Source organism: Neolamprologus brichardi, chromosome 3 (assembly GCF_056152115.1).
Source record: "Neolamprologus brichardi isolate AB-2024 chromosome 3, ASM5615211v1, whole genome shotgun sequence".
NCBI classification, from domain to species: Eukaryota; Metazoa; Chordata; class Actinopteri; order Cichliformes; family Cichlidae; genus Neolamprologus; species Neolamprologus brichardi.
The window spans coordinates 61,029,462-61,049,899 of NC_142106.1; the positions used below are offsets into that span (position 1 = coordinate 61,029,462).

The 20,438-nt window shown below is 42.1% G+C and overlaps 1 protein-coding gene across 4 annotated transcripts in view; it reads right to left on the reverse strand.

The window, feature by feature from the left end:
* The window catches only part of LOC102777248 (NLR family CARD domain-containing protein 3-like), a 1,099,208-nt gene that overhangs the window by 598,588 nt on the left and 480,182 nt on the right, over window positions 1-20,438 (reverse strand). For 3 of the 4 annotated variants that reach the window (XM_087837900.1, XM_087837902.1, XM_087837899.1), the window contains one exon: window positions 6,424-8,378. The exons of the other annotated variant lie outside the window; for it this stretch is intronic. In XM_087837900.1, the coding sequence (XP_087694026.1) occupies window positions 7,846-8,378 (533 nt within the window). In that variant the 3' untranslated portion in view covers window positions 6,424-7,845. Of the gene's footprint in view, window positions 1-6,423; window positions 8,379-20,438 lie in introns of those variants that run through there. 4 annotated transcript variants of the gene reach the window in all.

A 20,438-nucleotide genomic window follows, 5' to 3' on the forward strand; every position in this document is an offset into this window, starting at 1 on the left:
AGCGTGACAGAGGCTGTAGAAGGGCTGTGTTCACATGTAAAGAAAAAGACAAAGCAAGACGTTTTCTTCACGGCTGCAGCGGAACAGCTTTTGGTGAGCTAACATGGCGATGCATGGGGGTCGTGTTGAAGAGTATAATGAATCGAAGGAAGATTTTGAGTCATATTTGGAGCGGTTGGAGCAATGGATGTTGGCAAATGATGTTTCCGATGAGAAGAAAGTGTGCACGTTTCTCTCTGTGATCGGAGCAGATACATACAGGCTGCTAAAGAATCTTGTGTCTCCGAGGGTACGAGTATCATGGGATATGCAGCGCTGACTGCAGCATTAAGTGCGCATCATAAGCCGACTCCAGTGTTGATAGCTGAGTGTTTTTCAGAAACGTAACCAGAAAGAAGGGGAGGCAGTTTCAGACTATGTTGTCGCCCTGAGGCAGTTGTCAGCCACATGTGATTTTGGACAATATTTGGCCCTGAGGGATCGTTTTGTTAGTGGGCTGCGTTCTGATGCTGTGCAGCACAAGCTACTATCGGAAAAAGATGTTACATTTCCACGTGCGTGTGAGATTGCCATATCCATGGAACTCACTTCGAAAAATACGATGGAGTTCTCAGGACGCCAGGACCCTCACCACGTAAATGCCTTAACAAATGCTCCAATTTTTTTCAACAAAGGATTGAAAGGACAGAACAGGCAAGAGGGCAATAACAAAGCAAAGAACTGGAAGGGACCTAAAAAAGACACAGGAGTGAAGCAACCATGTTATCGTTGTGGTGGAAAGCATTCAGCACGTGAGTGCAAATTTAAGAGTGAAAAGTGTCATGTTTGTGCAAAAATAGGACTCATTGCACGTGCTTGCAGGAATAAAAAATTCAATCAGCAAACTCAGTATTTGGAAACTGAGGATGAATGCTCAAGTAGGAATGATGAAGCTGAACTTTTTGGAGTTTATTCAATGTACTCCATCACCTCCAGTGAGAAGGGATACACAGTGGATGTTGTGCTGGGAAGCAAGAACACCACCATACTGCTGGATACAGGATCAGCAGTGTCGGTGGTATCAGACAAGTATTATCAGTTGCATCTCACTCATTTCCCTATAAAACCATCCAGTGGGCTAAAACTTAGGATCTAACACAAACTATCAAACACATTGGCTCACAGTCAGATTGGCTTTGTATGGATGGTGTAACAGGGGGCTGGGAAAGGATGCTGAAAGCTGAATATAATACAGAACAATAACAGGACATATAATAATGCAGCAAACATGATCTTCAACAGGCACACTTCTATTATTCATGATCACAAACACAAAGAACTTGTGCAGCCCTGATATCAACCCTAATATATGAGTGTGTTTGCCCAAAGATTGAAACAGCATCAACATGACAGCTGTAAGAAATATCGGATATATAAACGTCTGCAACAAACTGATTCCAGCTTCTACCTCATGATAGGAATGTTTTTGTGGCTCAAGATGACCTGATATCTTTCATGATGGAGACATTTGACACATGTTTCACATATTATAGACCAACAAGTTATTCATAGCAGTTTAAATACGGGGAGTCACTTTTGGGCCCAGCAGATAAAACAGAGCCAATATTTCCTTCTTTATTTAAGTGACGTGTGTTACAGATGTGACCTAGTAAAGTGTAGCTGAACATTAGTAACGTTATTAACACTCTCAGCTCGTCCTTGTTCCAGACCTGAAGATCCTCTTCTTTCATTCAGCAGCAGCTTCAGGTCTCTGATGGTCCAGGGCTTGTTGTTGGGAAACAGCCCTGCTGGGATGATGGTGTCCTCACAGAAACAGTCAGTGATGCTGTTGATCTCCATCACAGAGCACATCCCAGTCTGCAGTCTCAGTCCTGCAGGGCCTCGCTGGCTTCCTGACTCCACCCAGTCAACAACAGGAAGTGTTTGAAGTGCAGGAACAAACTGAGGCTGTGGTCAAACAGGACTTTTTATCTCCTCTCTCTGACTCTCACTGCGGCCCCGCTGCTGTGTCAACATGTGTTTGTGCTAAACAATGATGGAAAGTGTTATAAATGACTTGTTGGCCTCTGATCTGTCACAAACAGCTGAAACGTGTCTCTCATGAGTCACATGAAGGTTTTTGACAGAAAGGACAAAAAGTAGCTGCAGTCAGTTTGTGTCATTTTTATATTTATTCATCTGGGAGAAAAATCTGAGGGACATTAAAATGTGTTTTTCAACAGAGACAAGAACATAAATATAACAGAACAGGTAAATGAACATATTTCAAGTAAACAGCTGGACTGATCAGGTCCAAACACACAGTAATAAACTTGTCAAACAGCTGTCATATCTTTATATATAAGCTCTTTATAAATCCTGTTCACTGCAGTCTGTTTACTAATAATGTCAAACTGTTAGAAACACAGAAACATCAGAATCGTCTTTGTTCACATAAACCTGTCTGGGATCCTTTGTTGTTCTTTTGATGCAGAGTTACATTATAAATATAAAGAGTTATTTCAGAGTCTCATCAGTTTTCCTACATGTCTTTATTGAACACATCAGCAGGGCTGAAGCTCTCATGTTAAACACACACTGATCTATGGACACGTTCATGTGTTTCTAACAGAACCAGGCTGTTATCAGCCCTGCACTAACATTATGTCACACACACTGAATGTAACAGTGACAGTTTACATCATCACACAATCAGCTGTGATTGTTTCACTGTCATCAAACTAGTCAACAGGAAGTAGAATCAATAGAAACCAATCATTTACTGACAGCATGTCTGATGGAAATAAGTGCAGATTATGTATGAAGTATAACTGCACACAGTAACTGTATTACAATAAGGACTTAACAGCGCCCTCTGCTGGAGTGTTTCAGTACTGCGTTAACTAGAATACACCACCTCCTCCTCCTCCTCACACCACCTGCTACAGCTCTACTCTTCTATGACTACAGTCATCCACAGCACTGATGTGAGGTCACATGGTTCATATGTAAGGAGCACAGAGACGTCCTAGCAGCTGACCTCAGGTCAGTTTAATGACTGTGAGCAGCAGCTGTGTTATTGTCACTGTGACAGGGAGACACTCTCAGACACAGCGCTCATGTCAGCTTGTTCTCATGCAGGAGGATCAGGAGCTCCATGTTTGTCTTTCTGTTTGAATCATGATGTGTTTGTGCCATCAGAGTCTGTCATGAGTACTCAGGGTTTCACAGCAGCTCTTCTGAATGCTGACGAGGACTCCAACCTCATGTTTCACCTCTCTGAGCTTCTGATGTCTGTGAACACTCGTGTTTCTTCTCTGGGCTCATCTGGACAAAAACACCTTTCTGTGTTTGGCTCCAGCCTCATTCTGACTGACAGGAAGTGTGTTATCCATGAGCTGCACTTCTGTGAGGAAGTTTCCTGCTGTGTTTCCTGTCTGTGGACAAACACGAGTGTTTCAGCTGAGGACTTGGTTCCTTCCACCGTCCATACAGGACATCACGCTGTCTTTTCTCTTTAAATGCAGCTCCAGGTCCTTCCACGTGCTGCTCTGTATTTGTGCAGTTTGTAGTGTGTCCTGGGAAACGTAGCACACATGGTGTTCTTCTGCTGTTTCCTCCTTTCACTGAGTGTGAAACACTGACGCTGTGCTGTTGTTCACAGAGGGGAGCTGATTCTAGCTGCAGCTGGACTCTGTCATCTAACTGAATGTGTTGGTGCTGATCACGGGGCTCTGAGGGGGGAGCAGCAGGAGGACTCTGGATACTGACGTCAGTGTATCTGTGGAAGCTCACACAGCATGTCTCTGTCATTCAATATTGTGCTATATATTGTATCTATGCAAAGATGAACAGACTGTGTATTCACTGGTCTCTGTGCTGCTGACTGCTTTGCTGCAGCTCTGATGTCATCATCACTCCCTCCTCCACCCTCAGCAGTCCCAGCATGCTGCTGTGGTGCACCCCACCCTCACTCTACACCTGAGCCATAGACCACACCCTCCACCTCAATATACACCACAGTTTTCTCTGCTATGGAAATGAAATCAGGAGGAAATCATTATTATTATTATTGAATAAATGCTCACATTAATGTGGGCTTATTTGTTTCATATTAGAAACATTAGTTGAGTGTTTTTAGTATAAAATGGTGAAAGTCCCTCTTTTTGCTCCTCCCCTCACCTGTGGATGGACGGTGCTGTTACCGTGGTGACAGCTTGGATGTGTTTCAGTCCTGCCTGGTTATCACTGCAGGAATCTTTACTTTCACATTTATTACAGGTAATAACTCTGATTTTTCTGTGTATTATGAACTAAATGTATCCTGATACACACAGAGATGGATGAGCAGAGGTCACATGATGAAAGAACAAACATGGAGTCTTTGATTTATTTAGATATTTATTGATGAATGCAAACAAACCCTGACACTGAACCATCGTCCAGCTTTCACAGAACAAACCTGATCACATGACCTGCTGACCCAAACAGTGAAAAGCTCCATGGCAACAACAACAAACAGCCTCACATATGTTAACAGAGGCTGTTAGAAGCACAGAGTCTTTACAGTCTTTCTCCTGTTTGTACACAGATCTCTGCACATCTTCATCACAGTTACTCACAGACGTGCAGAGTGTGTGGATATCAAAGCTAAGTTTCCACCATGTTTGTAGTCTGTACTGGGACTCATGGAGCATCTCTCTATGAGCACTCAGTGCTTTAAACAGTGAGTCCCAGTTTAACCAGCAGCCTTCACACCACACATCACACAGACATGGAAACTTCAAACCCTCAGACTGAAGACACCATCAGAAATAAATAGATTGTGATGAAGATGAAGAACTGGAACAGTTTGCTGTGGTTTCTTCTGTTCCTGTCAGAAATAAGAGTCTGGCAGCACTTTGCTCTCCTTCCACATGTTTAAGGAGGAAGTGAAGAAGAGCGAGTGAGTCGTCTTCCTCTGTGGGCCCAACATCAGGCAGCAGCCACGTATTTTTAAAAACCCAGCACACTGCTTCAGAAACACTGAGTCCAGGTGACCAGAGTCATGTGATCAGTGAGGTCTTCACTCAGGACGTCACAGCTTCAGGACCTGATTCAGAGGTTTATAAGGACGTGGATCATTGGTGCTGATGTTGTGTGAGAGCTGGTGAACCATGGGGAACATAAATAACAACCAGGCCATCAGCAATTCTACCCCCAGCTCTAAAACCTACATAATACACTATACATATAGTTATATAGGTTATAGTATGTTATATATAAACGTAGCTGAAGCAGTTTCATTTGTAGCTTCACGCTGCACTTCATATGTTTGTCCACCAGATGGCAGCACAGAGGCCTGTGTTGGAAAGCTTTGAGTAATGAAGCGTTTTCAATCCAAGCTTCAGAAAGCTTCATGTGGTCATCAAGGAAGCAACCAGGAAATATCTGCTGTGTGTAAAAACAGCAACACAAGAATCCAGAATGAAGACAAGAAACTCAAAGCTCACACACAAAACAGGTGGAGCTAATTTTGTGACGTGTTTCTGTAAAAACACCACAGAAGTGAATCATCAAAGTTTCCATGTGAGCTGATGATGCTGCTGCAGAGTTTCTGTGAACCTCCTGTGACCCCGCCTCCTCATACAGAGACATCTTATTGCTCTTCAAACTGCATCACGTGGACACATGTGATTGTGTATTGTAGTATTGATCCCAATGCTGGTATTAGTACTGGATCAATAATACTGGATGGATGCGTTCAGCATGGAGCCCCTGAGCTGTGTTACAGACAAACATGAAAACTGACAGGTCTGTGTCATTCACAGTCTGTAACACTTCTAAACAACAGAGGCTGACCCAAGTGCCTCAGAGCCAGGCACGCTCACATCACAGCTCTCTAAATAAGCCAGTTTCAAAATAAGAGCTGAAAGCTGTGTTTGCTTGTGTTAGCTTATTATTGTGGAGACTAACATTCAGTGATCATGTGTTCAGACTCATAATGATTACTCTCAGAAATCCTGATCTTTGTATTTACTGTGTGTTGGATCAATAACTGAGATTCATCGTATCACACAGCTGTGCTGCTGCTGCTGGTGATGTCAGCACATCTGGAACAATACGAGGTATCTGCTACCAGACTGAGCAGGACGTGAGACCTGTGGACTGTTTAAAGCTGTCCCTCCACAGCTCACTCAGACCTGATCCACACCTCAGTGATATTCTCTGACTTCCTCAGTAGAGACAGAAACCATTCAGATCTGGGACGATCAGCTGACTGATGATGTCACACAGACTGTGTTTTTCAGGAACAGTGATTCTGATGTGAGCCTGCTAGCTGACAGCAGACCTGATGAAACCACATGTTCACATCTGTGAGGACAGACTGGACTCTTTGACTGCACCTTGGTTCTCCTCAGAGGTCTGTACAGGAGCATGTCCACCCCCACTGAAGATCTCAGTCACTGTGAAACATAGAAAGCTGCTTGTGTAGCCTCTGCCTCACATGTAGATACAGCTACAGGTTTCTCTGTCAGTCAGACTGAAACAGTGTCCTGATGCTGCATCATTCAGCTCTGTGCCCCAGTCAGCATCACTGTGAGCTACCAGTGTCAGTGTTTCTGCCCTTTTCCTGTAACACTACACTCAGCACAGGCTCAGCTGCTATCCAGTGTTGGACTTTGGCTTCAGCTGCTGTGATAGATCCTCTAACATAGATCAGCTCTGCTACATGTTGTTAGATAAGTGCAGCTGCCTGTCATGTCCTGATGTTTCTCTGGCTCAGCAGCTTCTCCATCAGAGGTTCACATGGAGCTGATCCAGTATCTCCAGTAACTGTGTTCTGTGCCTCACTGGTTCATCCTTCTGTCTGTGTGACGTCAGTCAGATGTTGAAGTTAAACTCTGTAATCTTCACTGTGTCACAGAGTTCAGTGAGTCCCGTTATTCACAGTATCAATCAGATCATCAGAGAACAGCTGATCAGCAATCAGTGGTGCCAACAGCACCTCCTGTGGTGAGAGGATGCAATAATGCAATGTAGCATTTTTACACTCAACACTTCCAGTCATGGAAACTGTCTGTTGGATCTGTTTGACGTTGCTTTCTTGTGTTGCTTTCTTGGTTAGAGTTCCTCACAAATGTCCAGATTATTCTTCTAATGAGGCGTCGACCATGTTTTCAGTTCTTTGGAAGAAAACATCGCCCTTTGCCATCCTTACTTTTCTTTGACTTCTTCAAATGCAGCTGAACTCCAGCTGGTATTTTATTGGACTTTGCAGCTGTTTCTGGTCATCAGTTCATTCCTGCAAAGCTCTGAACCTGAACAACAATGATGCTGCATCGCTGGCTGATCCCAAAAGGTTGATTCTGTTCATCTGGACGTTTTCAGAAACGTTTGCTCACTGATCAGGTGACTTCTTCAGTCTCAGCTGACTGCAGCTTTACAACCTTACAAACAGCACATTTGCACAATGACTGAAAGCAGCAGCAGCAGCACCTGATATATATGATACTAATATAATACATATACATATATAATCCATACTAATGATGAAGGAACTGAGCTCACAGTCCATTGTTCATTCAGTGAACTACTCAGTTTATTTTGGGCCTCAGAAATGCTCACTCTGTTTGTACATCACTGTCAGCAATAGACTCATTCTGCTGTGTGGACAGGAACACATGTGACATCACTTCCTGTTTGTTTGTGACTGAAGAGGAAGAAGTTTACAAGGAATCATTTAGAAGAGTTTCAAACATCAACTGATTGAATCCATGAATCTGAAAACGTGTTTGTGAGTGAAAGAGACAGACATGTACAGACTGAACTATCTGTTCAACAGTCAGAGTGTTTCTGTAACAGGAGACACTCTTTACACCCCACTCAGCACAGGGACACTGAGGCACCAGGATAGAACCAAAACCCAGGATAAAGAGTTTGAGTGAATGTGGTGTTGAAGGTGTGGAGGTGGATCAGAGAGTCAGAGGAGACTCTGTAGAAGGACAGAGTGCCAGCAGGACAGTCCACATACACTGCTGCTCTGTTAGAGACAGAGGAGGAGGAGGAGGAGATGGATGTTTTTATTCTGTTGTGCCTAACAGACTCAGGACCATCATCAGAGCAGATCAGACTCCAGGACTGATCATTGTTTCCAAACCAACAGTCATCACTGCCTCCTTTCCTTCTGATGCTTCTGTAACTCACTGATATATAAACTTTTCCTCTCCACTCGACCTCCCAGTAACAGCGACCAGTCAGACCATTTCTACACAGCAGCTGTTTCCAGTAAACATCAAATCTGTCTGGATGATCAGGATATGACTGAACCTCCTCCACATGTGTCACCTTCCTGTTGTTGTCAGACAGTTGGAGGTTTGTGTTCACTGTGTTTGTGTCGATTGTGAGTTGACAGGAATCTGATGGAGAGAACAAACACAATCCAGCTGCAGTTATTGATCCATCATCTGTTCATTGATTGACACTTTGATGATGACTCCTGACATGATGAAGATGGTTGAATGTGTGCTGCTTTGTTTTCATGAATCCCATTAAAAACACACTTACACTTCCTCAGACCTGGTGTCAACCATCGGACTCCAGCAGGCTCCACCCTGAAAGGAGGAGGGGGGTCAGAGCAGCACAGTCAGCATGCACACATGGACATTACATGGCTCTCATACACACACTGTTACACACTGAGCTCAAAGCTCGGCTCCACTGTTTTATTCAAAGAAATCTACATTTATTTATCAGCACATTTAAAAACAGCTTGAGCCAAAGTGCTGCACAGAGTAGAGAGAAAATAGGAAACATACACAGTAATTACTATAAAGACTCGTCAGAATTGAAAGCTACAGAGTACAAATGTGTTTCCAACCGGGTTTTAAAAATGTCGAGTGTTGGTGACGACCTGATGTGAAGGGCGACTGTTCCAGAGTTTGGCTGCAGCGATCGATAAAGCTCACCTCTGTTTTTACGTCTAGTTCTGGTCAGAAGCTACTTATCTGCAGACCTGAGGGCTCGACTTGGATTATTTTGTTAAAGAGAGATAAGATGGAGCCAATCCATTCAGAGATTTAAAGACAAACAACCAGATCTGGAAGTGGATTCTACCACGTACTGGTAACCAGTGGAAAAAGCTGGTGATGGGTCGTCTAGCACAGACCCACCGCTGGAACCAGACAATTCATGAGGGAGAGAACTGTGACAGCGCCGTTCCTTCACTTGACCTCAGTCGCTCTCGTCTGCTCCCTCGTAACACTGCTCTTTATTGAGGTTACATGAATATGCATAAGTTCATTAACATATGACGTCTTACACAGGTATGAACAAAGAGTACCAGTATGTGCATAGTGTAGGTATGTGTGTGTGTGTGTGTGTGTGTGTGTGTGTGTGTGTGTGTGTGTGTGCGTGTGTGTGTGTGTGTGTGTGTGTGTGCGTGTGTGTGTGTGTGTGTGTGTGTGTGTGTGTGTGTGTGTGTTCCAGATGTGACCCTGTGACCCCAAAGCTGGTGCTAAGAGTCCAGTGGTCCCCCTAACAAAGGGCTCTTATACTTAAGCAGACACAGAGTAGGTGTCCTCCTACACCAGGGGTCTCAAACTCGCGGCCCGCGGGCCAATTGCGGCCCGCAGGACAATAGTTTTTGGCCCCCACCTTAATAGGAAAATTTAATGTTAGTTTGATAATATGACACTTTACAGTGTTGTGTGCGGAGATGAATTAACCCACCAATCAGGGTGGGATATGGATCTCAGGGGACACCAGCCGGGCTTGATGTTCCTTCACTTGACTTCAATATAATGTAAAAGCAGTCAAAACAACTAACATCAGAAACAGGTGATGTTATTTGTTATATGTCACGGTGTCAGTTCCGCTTCTTTCTCCTGTAACAACAGCCCGGCGCCGTGAGCAGTCGCCTTTTTTGCGCTCGCTATCCCTGCACTTTCTACCATCTGCAAACGCTACGGTGTTCATGTCGTCATGAAAGACATGAACATCGAGCGTAAAAACAAAGGAGACTGCTACTGGCTTTTTATCTGCCGATCGCCGTGCTACGGTTGCAAGAAAAAGAAGCAGAAATGACGTTCTCTACGCGTTGAGACGTTCCCCGTCCGTCGGCTAAACGCTTGATTGAAACTTCAATGCGACAGTGACACCAAGTAGAATTATAAATGTTACATAGCCCCAAACATGTCTTTTTCAAAGCCTGCGGTGAAGAGAAAGGTTGGTGATGAGCACCGACAATTTCAGGGAAAGTGGGAAATGCAGTATTTCTTTGTTGATCACAGGGGCACCCCGACCTGTCTTATTTGCACAGAGAAAGTTGCGGTGCACAAGGAATACAATTTGAAACGTCATTACACAACTAGACATGCTGAGGTGGATGCAAAATACCAGGGAGATGAGAGAGCGAACCGGGTTGCCAGTCTTAAAACAGATCTACTGAGGCAGCAAGATTTCTTCAAGAAAGCAACCAAAGAGAATAATGCAGCAGTCGAAGCCACGTGGTTAGTGAGATGATTGCTAAAGCAGGGAAGCCATTCACAGAAGGTGAATTTGTCTAAAAGTGCATATTGCAGGCTGCAAATATAGTCTGTCCGGGAAAGAAAGGTCAGTTTAGCAACATCAGCCTTTCTGCCAACACCGCAGCAGATCGCATTTCTGACCTGTCAAGTGACATTTATGACCAACTGTGTGAGAAAGCCAAATGTTTCAGTGTATACTCAGTCGCTCTTGATGAGACCACAGACATCACCGACACTGCCCAGCTCCCAATGTATGTCCGTGGTGTTGATGACAGTTTTGAAGTGATGGAGGAGCTGCTCACAGTAATTCCAATGCATGGCCAGACCACCGCTCAGCAGATATTTACAAGCTGTGTGATGCCATTGAGAATGTTGGTTTGCCATGGAAGAGGTTTGTTGGAATAACAACAGATGGAGCGCCATCAATGACAGGGAGGAAAAATGGACTGGTGGCACTTGTTCAAAAAAAACTGGAAGAGGAAGGCGTGGAGGAGGCCATTGCTCTGCACTGCATTATCCATCAGCAGGTCCTTTGCAGCAAATGCCTGAAGTTTGACAATGTGATGTCTATTGTTGTGAAATGCATCAACCAAATAAGATCCAGGGGCTTAACACTAGGTTTACTAACCAGGTCTCTAGCAGCAAGGAGTAGGCAAGAGAAGCCATGTTCAGAAGAACCGTTCATTGTTCAGAAGAAGGTTATAGAACTGTTAATACAGACATTTCAATCTAAATACAGCAGATATAGAAGACTGAAAAAAACACATAAGTTCACTGACTAAAAAGATCTTATTATTATTTTATTTATGTATTACAGATTGATTTATTTTCTTATTAATTCTTCATTTTTTTATTTATTTTTCATATTTTGTGTTAAAAAATAAAAATAAAGAGATTTGAGAAGATTGGAATTTTTTAACCATGCCTTTCTTGTGGAAAACCTAATGCGGCCCAGCCTCACCCAGACTCTGCCTGCAGCGGCCCCAGCTAAATTGAGTTTGAGACCCCTGTCCTACACCATAAATCAGTAAGAGAGGGTACGACCTCTCTCACGGCCCCAAGTGGTGTGTGCATGCCAGAGCACTCTGGAAGGCACACAAAGTCTTTACAGACTCCTAAGGATCAAACCTCTATCGTCATGCAATCAATTATACAACTCTAAGCATATATGAGTAAATATTTCTAAGCATAAATGACAATCAACAATATAAACCTTACAGCTGGTTTTAATAACAGAATTCATTTGTTTCTCAAATGAGAAAGAGCTATCGAGAAACACTCCTAAATGTTTAGTTCTTAACTTTTCCAGTGGGCCAGGGTCAACATTATCTGCTAATGCTAAATAGGCTGTCGTTATTAACTAATTCTAATTTGATGTGAATTAGCATTATGCACTAATGCTAACACTTACTTTTTAACAATGTGAGTAGCTAATGCTAACACTATTTCCCTTAACTTTATAACAATGTGAACGGCTAATGCTAACACTCTTTTCCCTAGCATTACAACATCTGAGCTGCTAATGCTAAGTAGGCCGCCATTAGCACCTACGTCTAATTTAAGGAAAATATGCATTAGAACCTAATGCTCATATCGTTTTCCTTTGCTTTACAACAATGTGAGCAGCTACTGCTATATAGCAATAGCTAATAACAGCAGTCTAATTTAATGCAAGTTAGCCTCATTTGCATTATAACGACGTGAGGAGTTAATGCTAAGTATGCTGCCATTAGCGGCTAATTCTAATTAGGGGTGAATAATTATTACCAGCTAATGCTAATATCGTTTTCTCTTCCCTTTTAAAAATGTGAGCAGCTAGTGCTAGGTAGGCTGATGCTAAAAGCTAATGCTAAAGCTAAAGACAATTTGATGTTAATTAGCATTACATTAGTGAGGAGTTAATGCTAAGTAGACTGCCATTAGCAGGTAATGCTAATTTTAGGTGAATAGGAATTGGCAGCTAATGCTAATACCATATTTTCTTGCTTTATAACAATGTGACCAGCTAATGCTAAGTAGGTTGCCGTTATAAGCTAATACTAATTTGAGGTGAATTAGCATTATCAGCTTATGCTAACAATGTTTTTTTGTACTTTTTAACAATATGAGTAGCTAATGTGAACACTGTTTTTCATTCAATTTTAACTTTTCCCCTGCGATGTGAAGAGTTAATGCTAAATAGGACGCCATTAGTGGCCAATTCTAATTTTAGGTGAATAACCATTAGCAGCTAATGCTAATACCATATTTTCTAATTTGACATGAATTAGCATCCTCCGCTAATGCTAACTCTTTTCCCTTGCATTATATTAATGTGAGCAGCTAATGCTAAGAAGGCTGCTGTTATTAGGTAATGCTAATTTGATGCGAGTTAGCATTATCCGATAATGCTGTCACTTTTCACTTGCTTTATAACAATATGAGGGGTTAATGCTAAGTAGGCTGCCATTAGCGGCTAATTCTAATTAGGGGTAAATAATTATTAGGAGCTAATGCTAATACCGTTTTCTCTTTCTTTGTAACAACTTGAGTAGCTAATGCTAATTTGGTGTGAATTAGCATTATATTAGTTAGCAGTTAATGCTAAGTAGGCTGCCGTTATTAACTAACACGACTTTGACGTGAATTAGTATTATGTGCTAATGCTAATACTGTTTTCCCTTACTTTTTAACAATGTGAGCGGCTTATTCTAAGTACGCTGTTGTAAATAGCTAATGCTAATATAATGTGAATTAGCATTATTCAATAATGCGAACACTGTTTTCTCTTACTTATTAAAAATGATAGTGGCTAATACTAATACTCTTTTCCGTTGGGTAACAACGAAGTGAGGAGTTAATGCTAAGTAGGCTGCTTTTAGCGGCTTATTCTAATTAGGGGTGAATATTTATTAGCAGCTAATGCTAATACCGTTTTCTCTTTCCTTATAACAATATGAGCAGCTAATGCTAATTTGATTTAAATTAGCATTATATTAGTGAGGAGTTAATGCTAAGTAGTCTACTATTAGCAGCTAAAGCAAATTTGAGGTGAATAAGCATTAGTAGCAAACGCTAATACCCTTTTCTCTTGTGTTATAATGATGTGAGACGTCAATGCTAAATAGGCTGCCATGAGTGACTCCTTTCCTTTGCGTTATAATGATGTGAAGAGTTTATGCTAAGTAGGCTGCCATTAGCAGCTTATGCTAATACTGTTTTCCCTTGCTTTCTACAACTTGAGCAGCTATTGCTAAGAAGGCCAATTTGCTCTGCTAAGGATTTGTATGACCATTATGGAAACTCTGATAAGCTAATGGTGCTAAGCTAATGCTGTTTATGGGCCCTGTCAGAATCAATATTTCATTCTCATTCTGTTGTTTGAGAACAATAACAGTAAAATGTGTACTTGAGAACAAATTTATTTTGAATTCAGCTGTGATTGTAGAGTTTATCATTATTTAAGCTTCCATTTCCAAATGTTAGCTGACACTTTATTAGGTACACTGGCATCTATCTCAGGTACACCTGTGACCTAGATGTTCCTGCAAACAGACTCCTTAGAGACCCCCTACATAAATATCCATGTACAATCCAGCTAGACTACTGTGTCTGTCCGTGAAAATATTCCTGCATGTGTGATTGTTCATGTCTCATCTGCAAGAAACTAACAGGAAGTGAGTGAAGGACACAGGAAATTTTTCCAGCTCTTGCTCCTCTATCAGACATTCTTCATACCTGAGAGTGTCCAGTCTCCAGCCTGGATCCTTCAGTCCAGCCGACAGCAGCTTCATTCCTGAGTCACCTGGGTGATTGTAGCTCAGGTCCAGCTCTCTCAGATGGGAGGGTTTGGAGCTCACAGCTGAGGCCAGAGAAGTACAGCCCTCCTCAGTGATCAGACAGCCTGACAGGCTGCAGACACACAAAACAACAAACTGTCTGTCACAATAACATCTATCCATTTACATCCATTTAATGTAACTTTATTTATACGTGACAATACCCAACAGACAACAACAGTCATCTGAAGTTGTCTAACAGTGTAAGGTAACAGCCTCCAATATTAGAGAGAAAGCCCCAAACATCAGACAATTCACTGTGAGCGGCACCTGGTGATGGTGGGAAGAAGAACTCCCTTTGACACAAAGATCCTCCCAGTGAAAACAGGCTCCAGGAGGAGCATCTACCATGACTGGTTGCAGGGTGAGGGGAAAGAGAAGAGATTAGCTCAGAGAGACAAGAATAAAACACAAACTAAGGAGACAGAAGACAAAGGTTAAGGACATGCAGTAGTGACATATAAAAGCATCAGGAGTGAAAAGAGGGGAGAAGAAAGCAGAGCATCATGGGAAGTCCACCAACAGCCTGAGCATATAGCAGCATAAATAAGGGATGGTTCAGGGTCACCTGATCCAGCTCGAAATATAAGCTTTATCAAAAAGGAAAGTTTGCAGCTGATCTTCAAAGTAGAGAGGGTGTCTGTCTTCTGAACTCAAACTGGGAGCTGCTTCCACACCCAGTCCAACATAGCCAGGCTTTCTTTGCTGCTTTGACAAAACCTCAAATCCCAGTCAGAGATGATGAGCATCATCACAGTGATGATCACTCTCTGTTAACCCAGGCTTTCTGCTTCAGGATCTGTGCACGCTCACAGAACAAGGATACCTTTAAACATCATTTCACTAAATGGATGGACTGAGCTCAGCCTACAGATGAACTGGTGCTAGAGATCATAAAGAACATCAAACAGTCAAATTCAACACTTTTAATGGAAATATGAGATTAACGCTGCAGACAATCATGAACCTGCTTAATTCATGAACATCAAGAATGCAGCGAGTGGTAAAATAAAGATTTGACCTCAGTCTGCTCAGTGTTCCTGTCTATTCCTAACATGTTCCTAACATGATAGCTGCACTTTAGAGCTCTAAAACTGGAACTGACACATGTTTAAACTCTACATGTTACTCAGTACATTAAGTTCTGACACTCGCCCACAGTCCAACAAAGGAAACATGGAGATCACATCAGTTTGTCATCAAAGTCTAATTATTAGGGCAACTTAACCTGTTATTATCTCGTTAACTCATTAATTGATTAACGTCAGCAATTATTTTAATCACAGTTTTTAAAATCATGATTATTGTGAAAGTGCTCACTGGCTCTGAATATAAAAGCCATGAGTCACAGGAGGGATGTTGATCAGTGCTGGCTTGAAATGGGCGTCATTATGCGTCTCAGCCAATGAGAGCATTGAGGGTGGGCCTAATACTACTGCAGCGCTCACATGACCCAGGACAGAAAGAAAGGGGCGGGGACAGAAACATGGCGACAGGTACAGATCTTTGACATGTTCATTTTAAACTGTTCCAGGAGGCAGTGTTGATACAACTAAAGTTATCTGGAAGCAAAGTTGAGTTTTTTATCACCGGAGTACTTCATGTCTGAAGTATCACTTAAATGCATTACACGCTGTTGATGGCAGCAATCAAACCACCCAAATAAACAGAGGTCGGAGGCTTGGGCAGACTACGTAGATTCAGCTGGTGGGAAGAGTCTAGATAAACCAAAAACAGACAAGCTAACAAACGCCACAGTGAGGTGAGTAACTACAAACTGCAGGCTGATTAGTGTTGTTGAAGAAGTCGGTCTGAGGAACGTTCTTAGGATCAACAAATGACGGCATGTATGAGCCTCCCTCAGGACGCACCATCACAAGAAGAACACATGAGCTGTAGAAAAAGGAGAGACTTCGAAAGCCACGGTGTTACAACATGAACCAGCTGTTGGTCTATCTGGAGACTACTGGACGTAGCTGGGTAACCATGGTTATCTGGGAGTTACAGAAACGTGCAGAACATGTGATTGATGTTGCACAGCAGTGGGACATTTGAAATAAAGTCAGCACACTCAGTACAGATAGTGCATCAAATATGATGCTGCTGCCAGACGTCTGCTTTTGAACACGTCCCTGCATCGCGCACAACACCAAGGTTGCCATGGCAATCACAGCTAACAGGGACAAAGTGCACAGCTGGAAGCCTGCAGGTATATTTAACATGATGTATTTCTCAGTGTCCTGTCTGTGTGTGAGAGATAAACAGCCTCTGTATGTGTGTGTAAATACAGCATGAATATGTAGAGGACATGTTTGTGGATATAATTAAATGAATGCTCTGCGTCATTTGAATCTTTGATTCTTGTTTCTGTTGCAGGTCTGTGACTGAACTTCTGGGAGGAGAAACGTTGGTTTCATGCTGTGTGATTCTGTGTTTTGTCATCTCTCTCAGGTGATTGAGAGCTCAGATGATGACCCCGCCTACGTGGTCAAATTCAAGTCTACATTCAGAACAGACCTGGAGACACGCAAGCAAAAAGCCAACATTGTATATGTGAAAACTGCTGCTGCACTGGAGCCAGATTCAAGGAGCTCAAGTGTTTACCCAGATCTTACTGAACTTACTGAAGGAACAGAGGGTTGTTGGAGGGAAACCTGTGGAAGCAACAACATCCGAGCCACCAGAGAAAACGTTGGCCCTATTGGTGCTTCATCAGAGTGTGAACAGGAGGAAGACTCAGCTGAGAACAGTGTGGTGGATACAGAGCAGAGCCCACCATCAGTACAGAGGCCTGTCCATTAGAGTGCTGCTCCAAACATGCAGCACATGTACTTGGCCACAGCTGCAACATCTGTACATGTGAAAGGTTGTTCTCTGTTGCTGCTCATATTGTACAGAAGAAGAGAGTTTCTTTATCATCAGAAAATGTCAATGAGCTTGTGTGTCTTAGCAGCTGGCTCGGTGCAGAGGAGGAAGAACATGTCAAGTCAGAGGAAGATAAATGCAGTTCATGTTGTCAACTCAACCTGGACTATTGAAAGAGTTTTTCTTTGTCTTGTTTCTGACTGAGATTCTCCAAAGGAAATCCAGCACAAACACACACTTCACACACTCAAAGTCCTGCAAAGTAAATGAGCTGATGAGCGTTCAGAACAATAGTTCTGCTGCTTCCTGTTCTGAAAACACACATTTATAAATGTTCACTTGCTGTTGATCAAAGGTATGTTGGTGGCTCTGGACGCTGAGGGGAACTTTTAAAAAACTAGATCAAATGTTAACGTCCTGGCAGAGGCAAAGAACTTTGATATTTGATTAGATTCATGTTTCAGCTCAGATTGACAGAAATATTTGAACTGCTGCTGTGTTTAAGGGAACACTGCTGTTAGAAAGCACCTGATTTGTTTCTGCACACTGAATGTTGCACTTCTCAAACTGCAGTACTATTAAAATAAGTACACAATACACTACTTTTGAACTCATGATTGAATGTTGCTGTAACAAAGCCATTAATGGTGATTCATAGGCTATGTCCCATTTCAGGGTCTGCACGCTTGAAGTACGCGCACTATGCGCACTACGCGTACTACGTACGGTGCGTACTATAAGTACGAGAAGTGCGGAAATGAGAGGCTTGTGAAATGGGACGGTATATGCTTCGTCGCGCTGTTCAGGTTGCCTAGCAACCATGATACTAACCGCGAGACACGTTACATACAGCTTTGTTTGACAGAAATGAAGGAGAAAATTGTTTTGTTGGTCAATCATTTTTGTCATGACATCACTTTGATTAGTTGAGTATCTGAGGCTGAGACCACAGGACCATAAAACATGATTCAAGGGCTTCATTTCTGTACTGAACAGTCATTTAAGATTAGCTAGTAAATAATAATTAGTTAATGTTGTTCATGAGACTAAAGTCATCTCACTATGGTAATGTAAATATATTATAGTATTGTCAAAGCTATACTTAAAGCTACATTACTGTGCAAAAATATTATAGTATTGTCAGATTATTATGATATATATATATATATATATATATATATATATATATATATATATATATATATATATCACTGACTTTCAGCTTGTTGTGTTTGTGGATATATGACTGACTTTAATTATCCATAAAATCATCAGATTCTCTGTAAGATTAAGGTCAACTATATGTATATTTAGAAGTAGAGGCTTTAAAACCAAGTTAATGCTGAAAGTACAAAAATCACTAGTGTGTCACATAACTTTGCCGACATGTGGCCAACAGCAATGTTTTAATGTTCTTCGTTATTAAACATTCGCATATGAATAAGTGACGACATATTCAGTACTTACTTTTGACAGTTCACTTTTCGGCCGCTCCCTTCTGCCGTATTTTGCGGCAAAATTATCCACACCCACCGCCGCGCTATGAATTGTGGGATATACGGGACCACGAAGCGTGCACGCTTGATATTTGGGGAAATCGACGGCGCATTTGGAGTATGCATTTGAAGTACACTTCGAATTGGGACAGCCGTCGTCGCGTGGCGGTGACGTAACCGCACTTAAAATGCGTACTTCAAGCGTGCAGAACCTGAAATGGGACACAGCGAAAGTGTTCATGGTTTCCCAGCACAACAAATGGTTGCACAAGTGTGACTGATCCACTTTCTAATGTGTGTAGCCCACACTGTGTGTCACTGGTGAGTCTGTGTATCCAGGTTCTATGAGGAGAACAGGATATAGTGACTGAGTCCAGCAGCTTAAAGTCTGACTCCATCCTCCATTTAAATAACTCACACCAACAACTGAATAGCTTTGCCTTTGTGTAGCTGACACTTCATTTTAATGTCCTTCTATTCTGGTTCATCTGGTTTCAGTTTCTATAAGCACACAGGTTTCATCAGTGACTCTATGACCTCAGTAATCTTTGCTGGGCCTTAATGCTCTGAACAAAGCTGCACATCACAAGACTAAATAGAAATGAATCAGTCTTTCATTCTCACTTCTGTTTGACTTCAGTTCTCAATGTCCCACCATAACCCATGGAAAGAATTACTGTCCATCCAGGCTCCTAAACATGAAGCTGATGACGGTGGAGTATTGTGAGGGCTGATGGAGATGATGATGAGGAATCCAGGAGCAGTGGGTGGATGGCAGCATCAGCATGAAGGATCAGTGTGAGAACACATCATCATCCACAAAGAAAACCAGTCTGAGTGTCTGACGCTCTTGTTAGAAAGACGCAGTCCCAGCAGTTAGCTTGTCTGCTAGTTAGCTGAGAGCTAACTCACTTGTACATTGAATACCAAACTGTGTAAACCAGGGGTGTCAAACATATGGCCCGTGGGCCAAATCCAGCCCTTGAGATAATTTCATATGTCAAATATTGATGAATTTTCAGGCTTGTTGATAATCAATGTGAGCACGGCTGAGGTTTTATTCTGATGAGCAAACCATGTGGCCAAACACTTTAAGAGATGGACTGGGATCATGCCATTATGTTAAAGAAGACAGAAATGTCCCATAGACAGCAAGGGTAGTGGTAGAGACCAGGTACACAGAGAAATGGGAGCTGTATTGAAATGCAAGCGTGTCAGGAAAGAGTGAAAAGGCAAAATGAGCAGTTATTTCAGTGATATTGGAGACCACAAAGCTGAGTGCAAAATTTATATAGGAGATATACAGGAGACGCTGAGAGTGGAGCTGATAAAATTAGGAGCTGGCTAAAGTGAGACCCAGTTTTATTTCCACCCATTTTCCATTGTGGAGGACAAAAGGTTTCAAACTCGTCCAGGTCTTAAACCTCACGTGTTCATCCTAATAGCAGTAAATGGAGAAAAATAAGGCTTTTATGAAAACACTGAATAAAAATTGATGCCTTTAAAAAGACTAAATGTAAAGTTCAGTATTGAATACTACATAAATTAAACTATATATAAAGTGTGTCTGAATGGCAGAGATGCAGAAATATGTGCATATAGCACAGAGCCACGGCTCAGTGTCTGAATGAGTCTCACAGACCTGAATGTGCTGTTGATTTATAATTATAACGTAATTCTCTACTCGTTTGATCTGCTCTTTTTCACAAGCAACCAGATGTAGAAGGTTTTGGACTTAACTACTTTTTCTTAAGTTTTACAACTTCTATTAC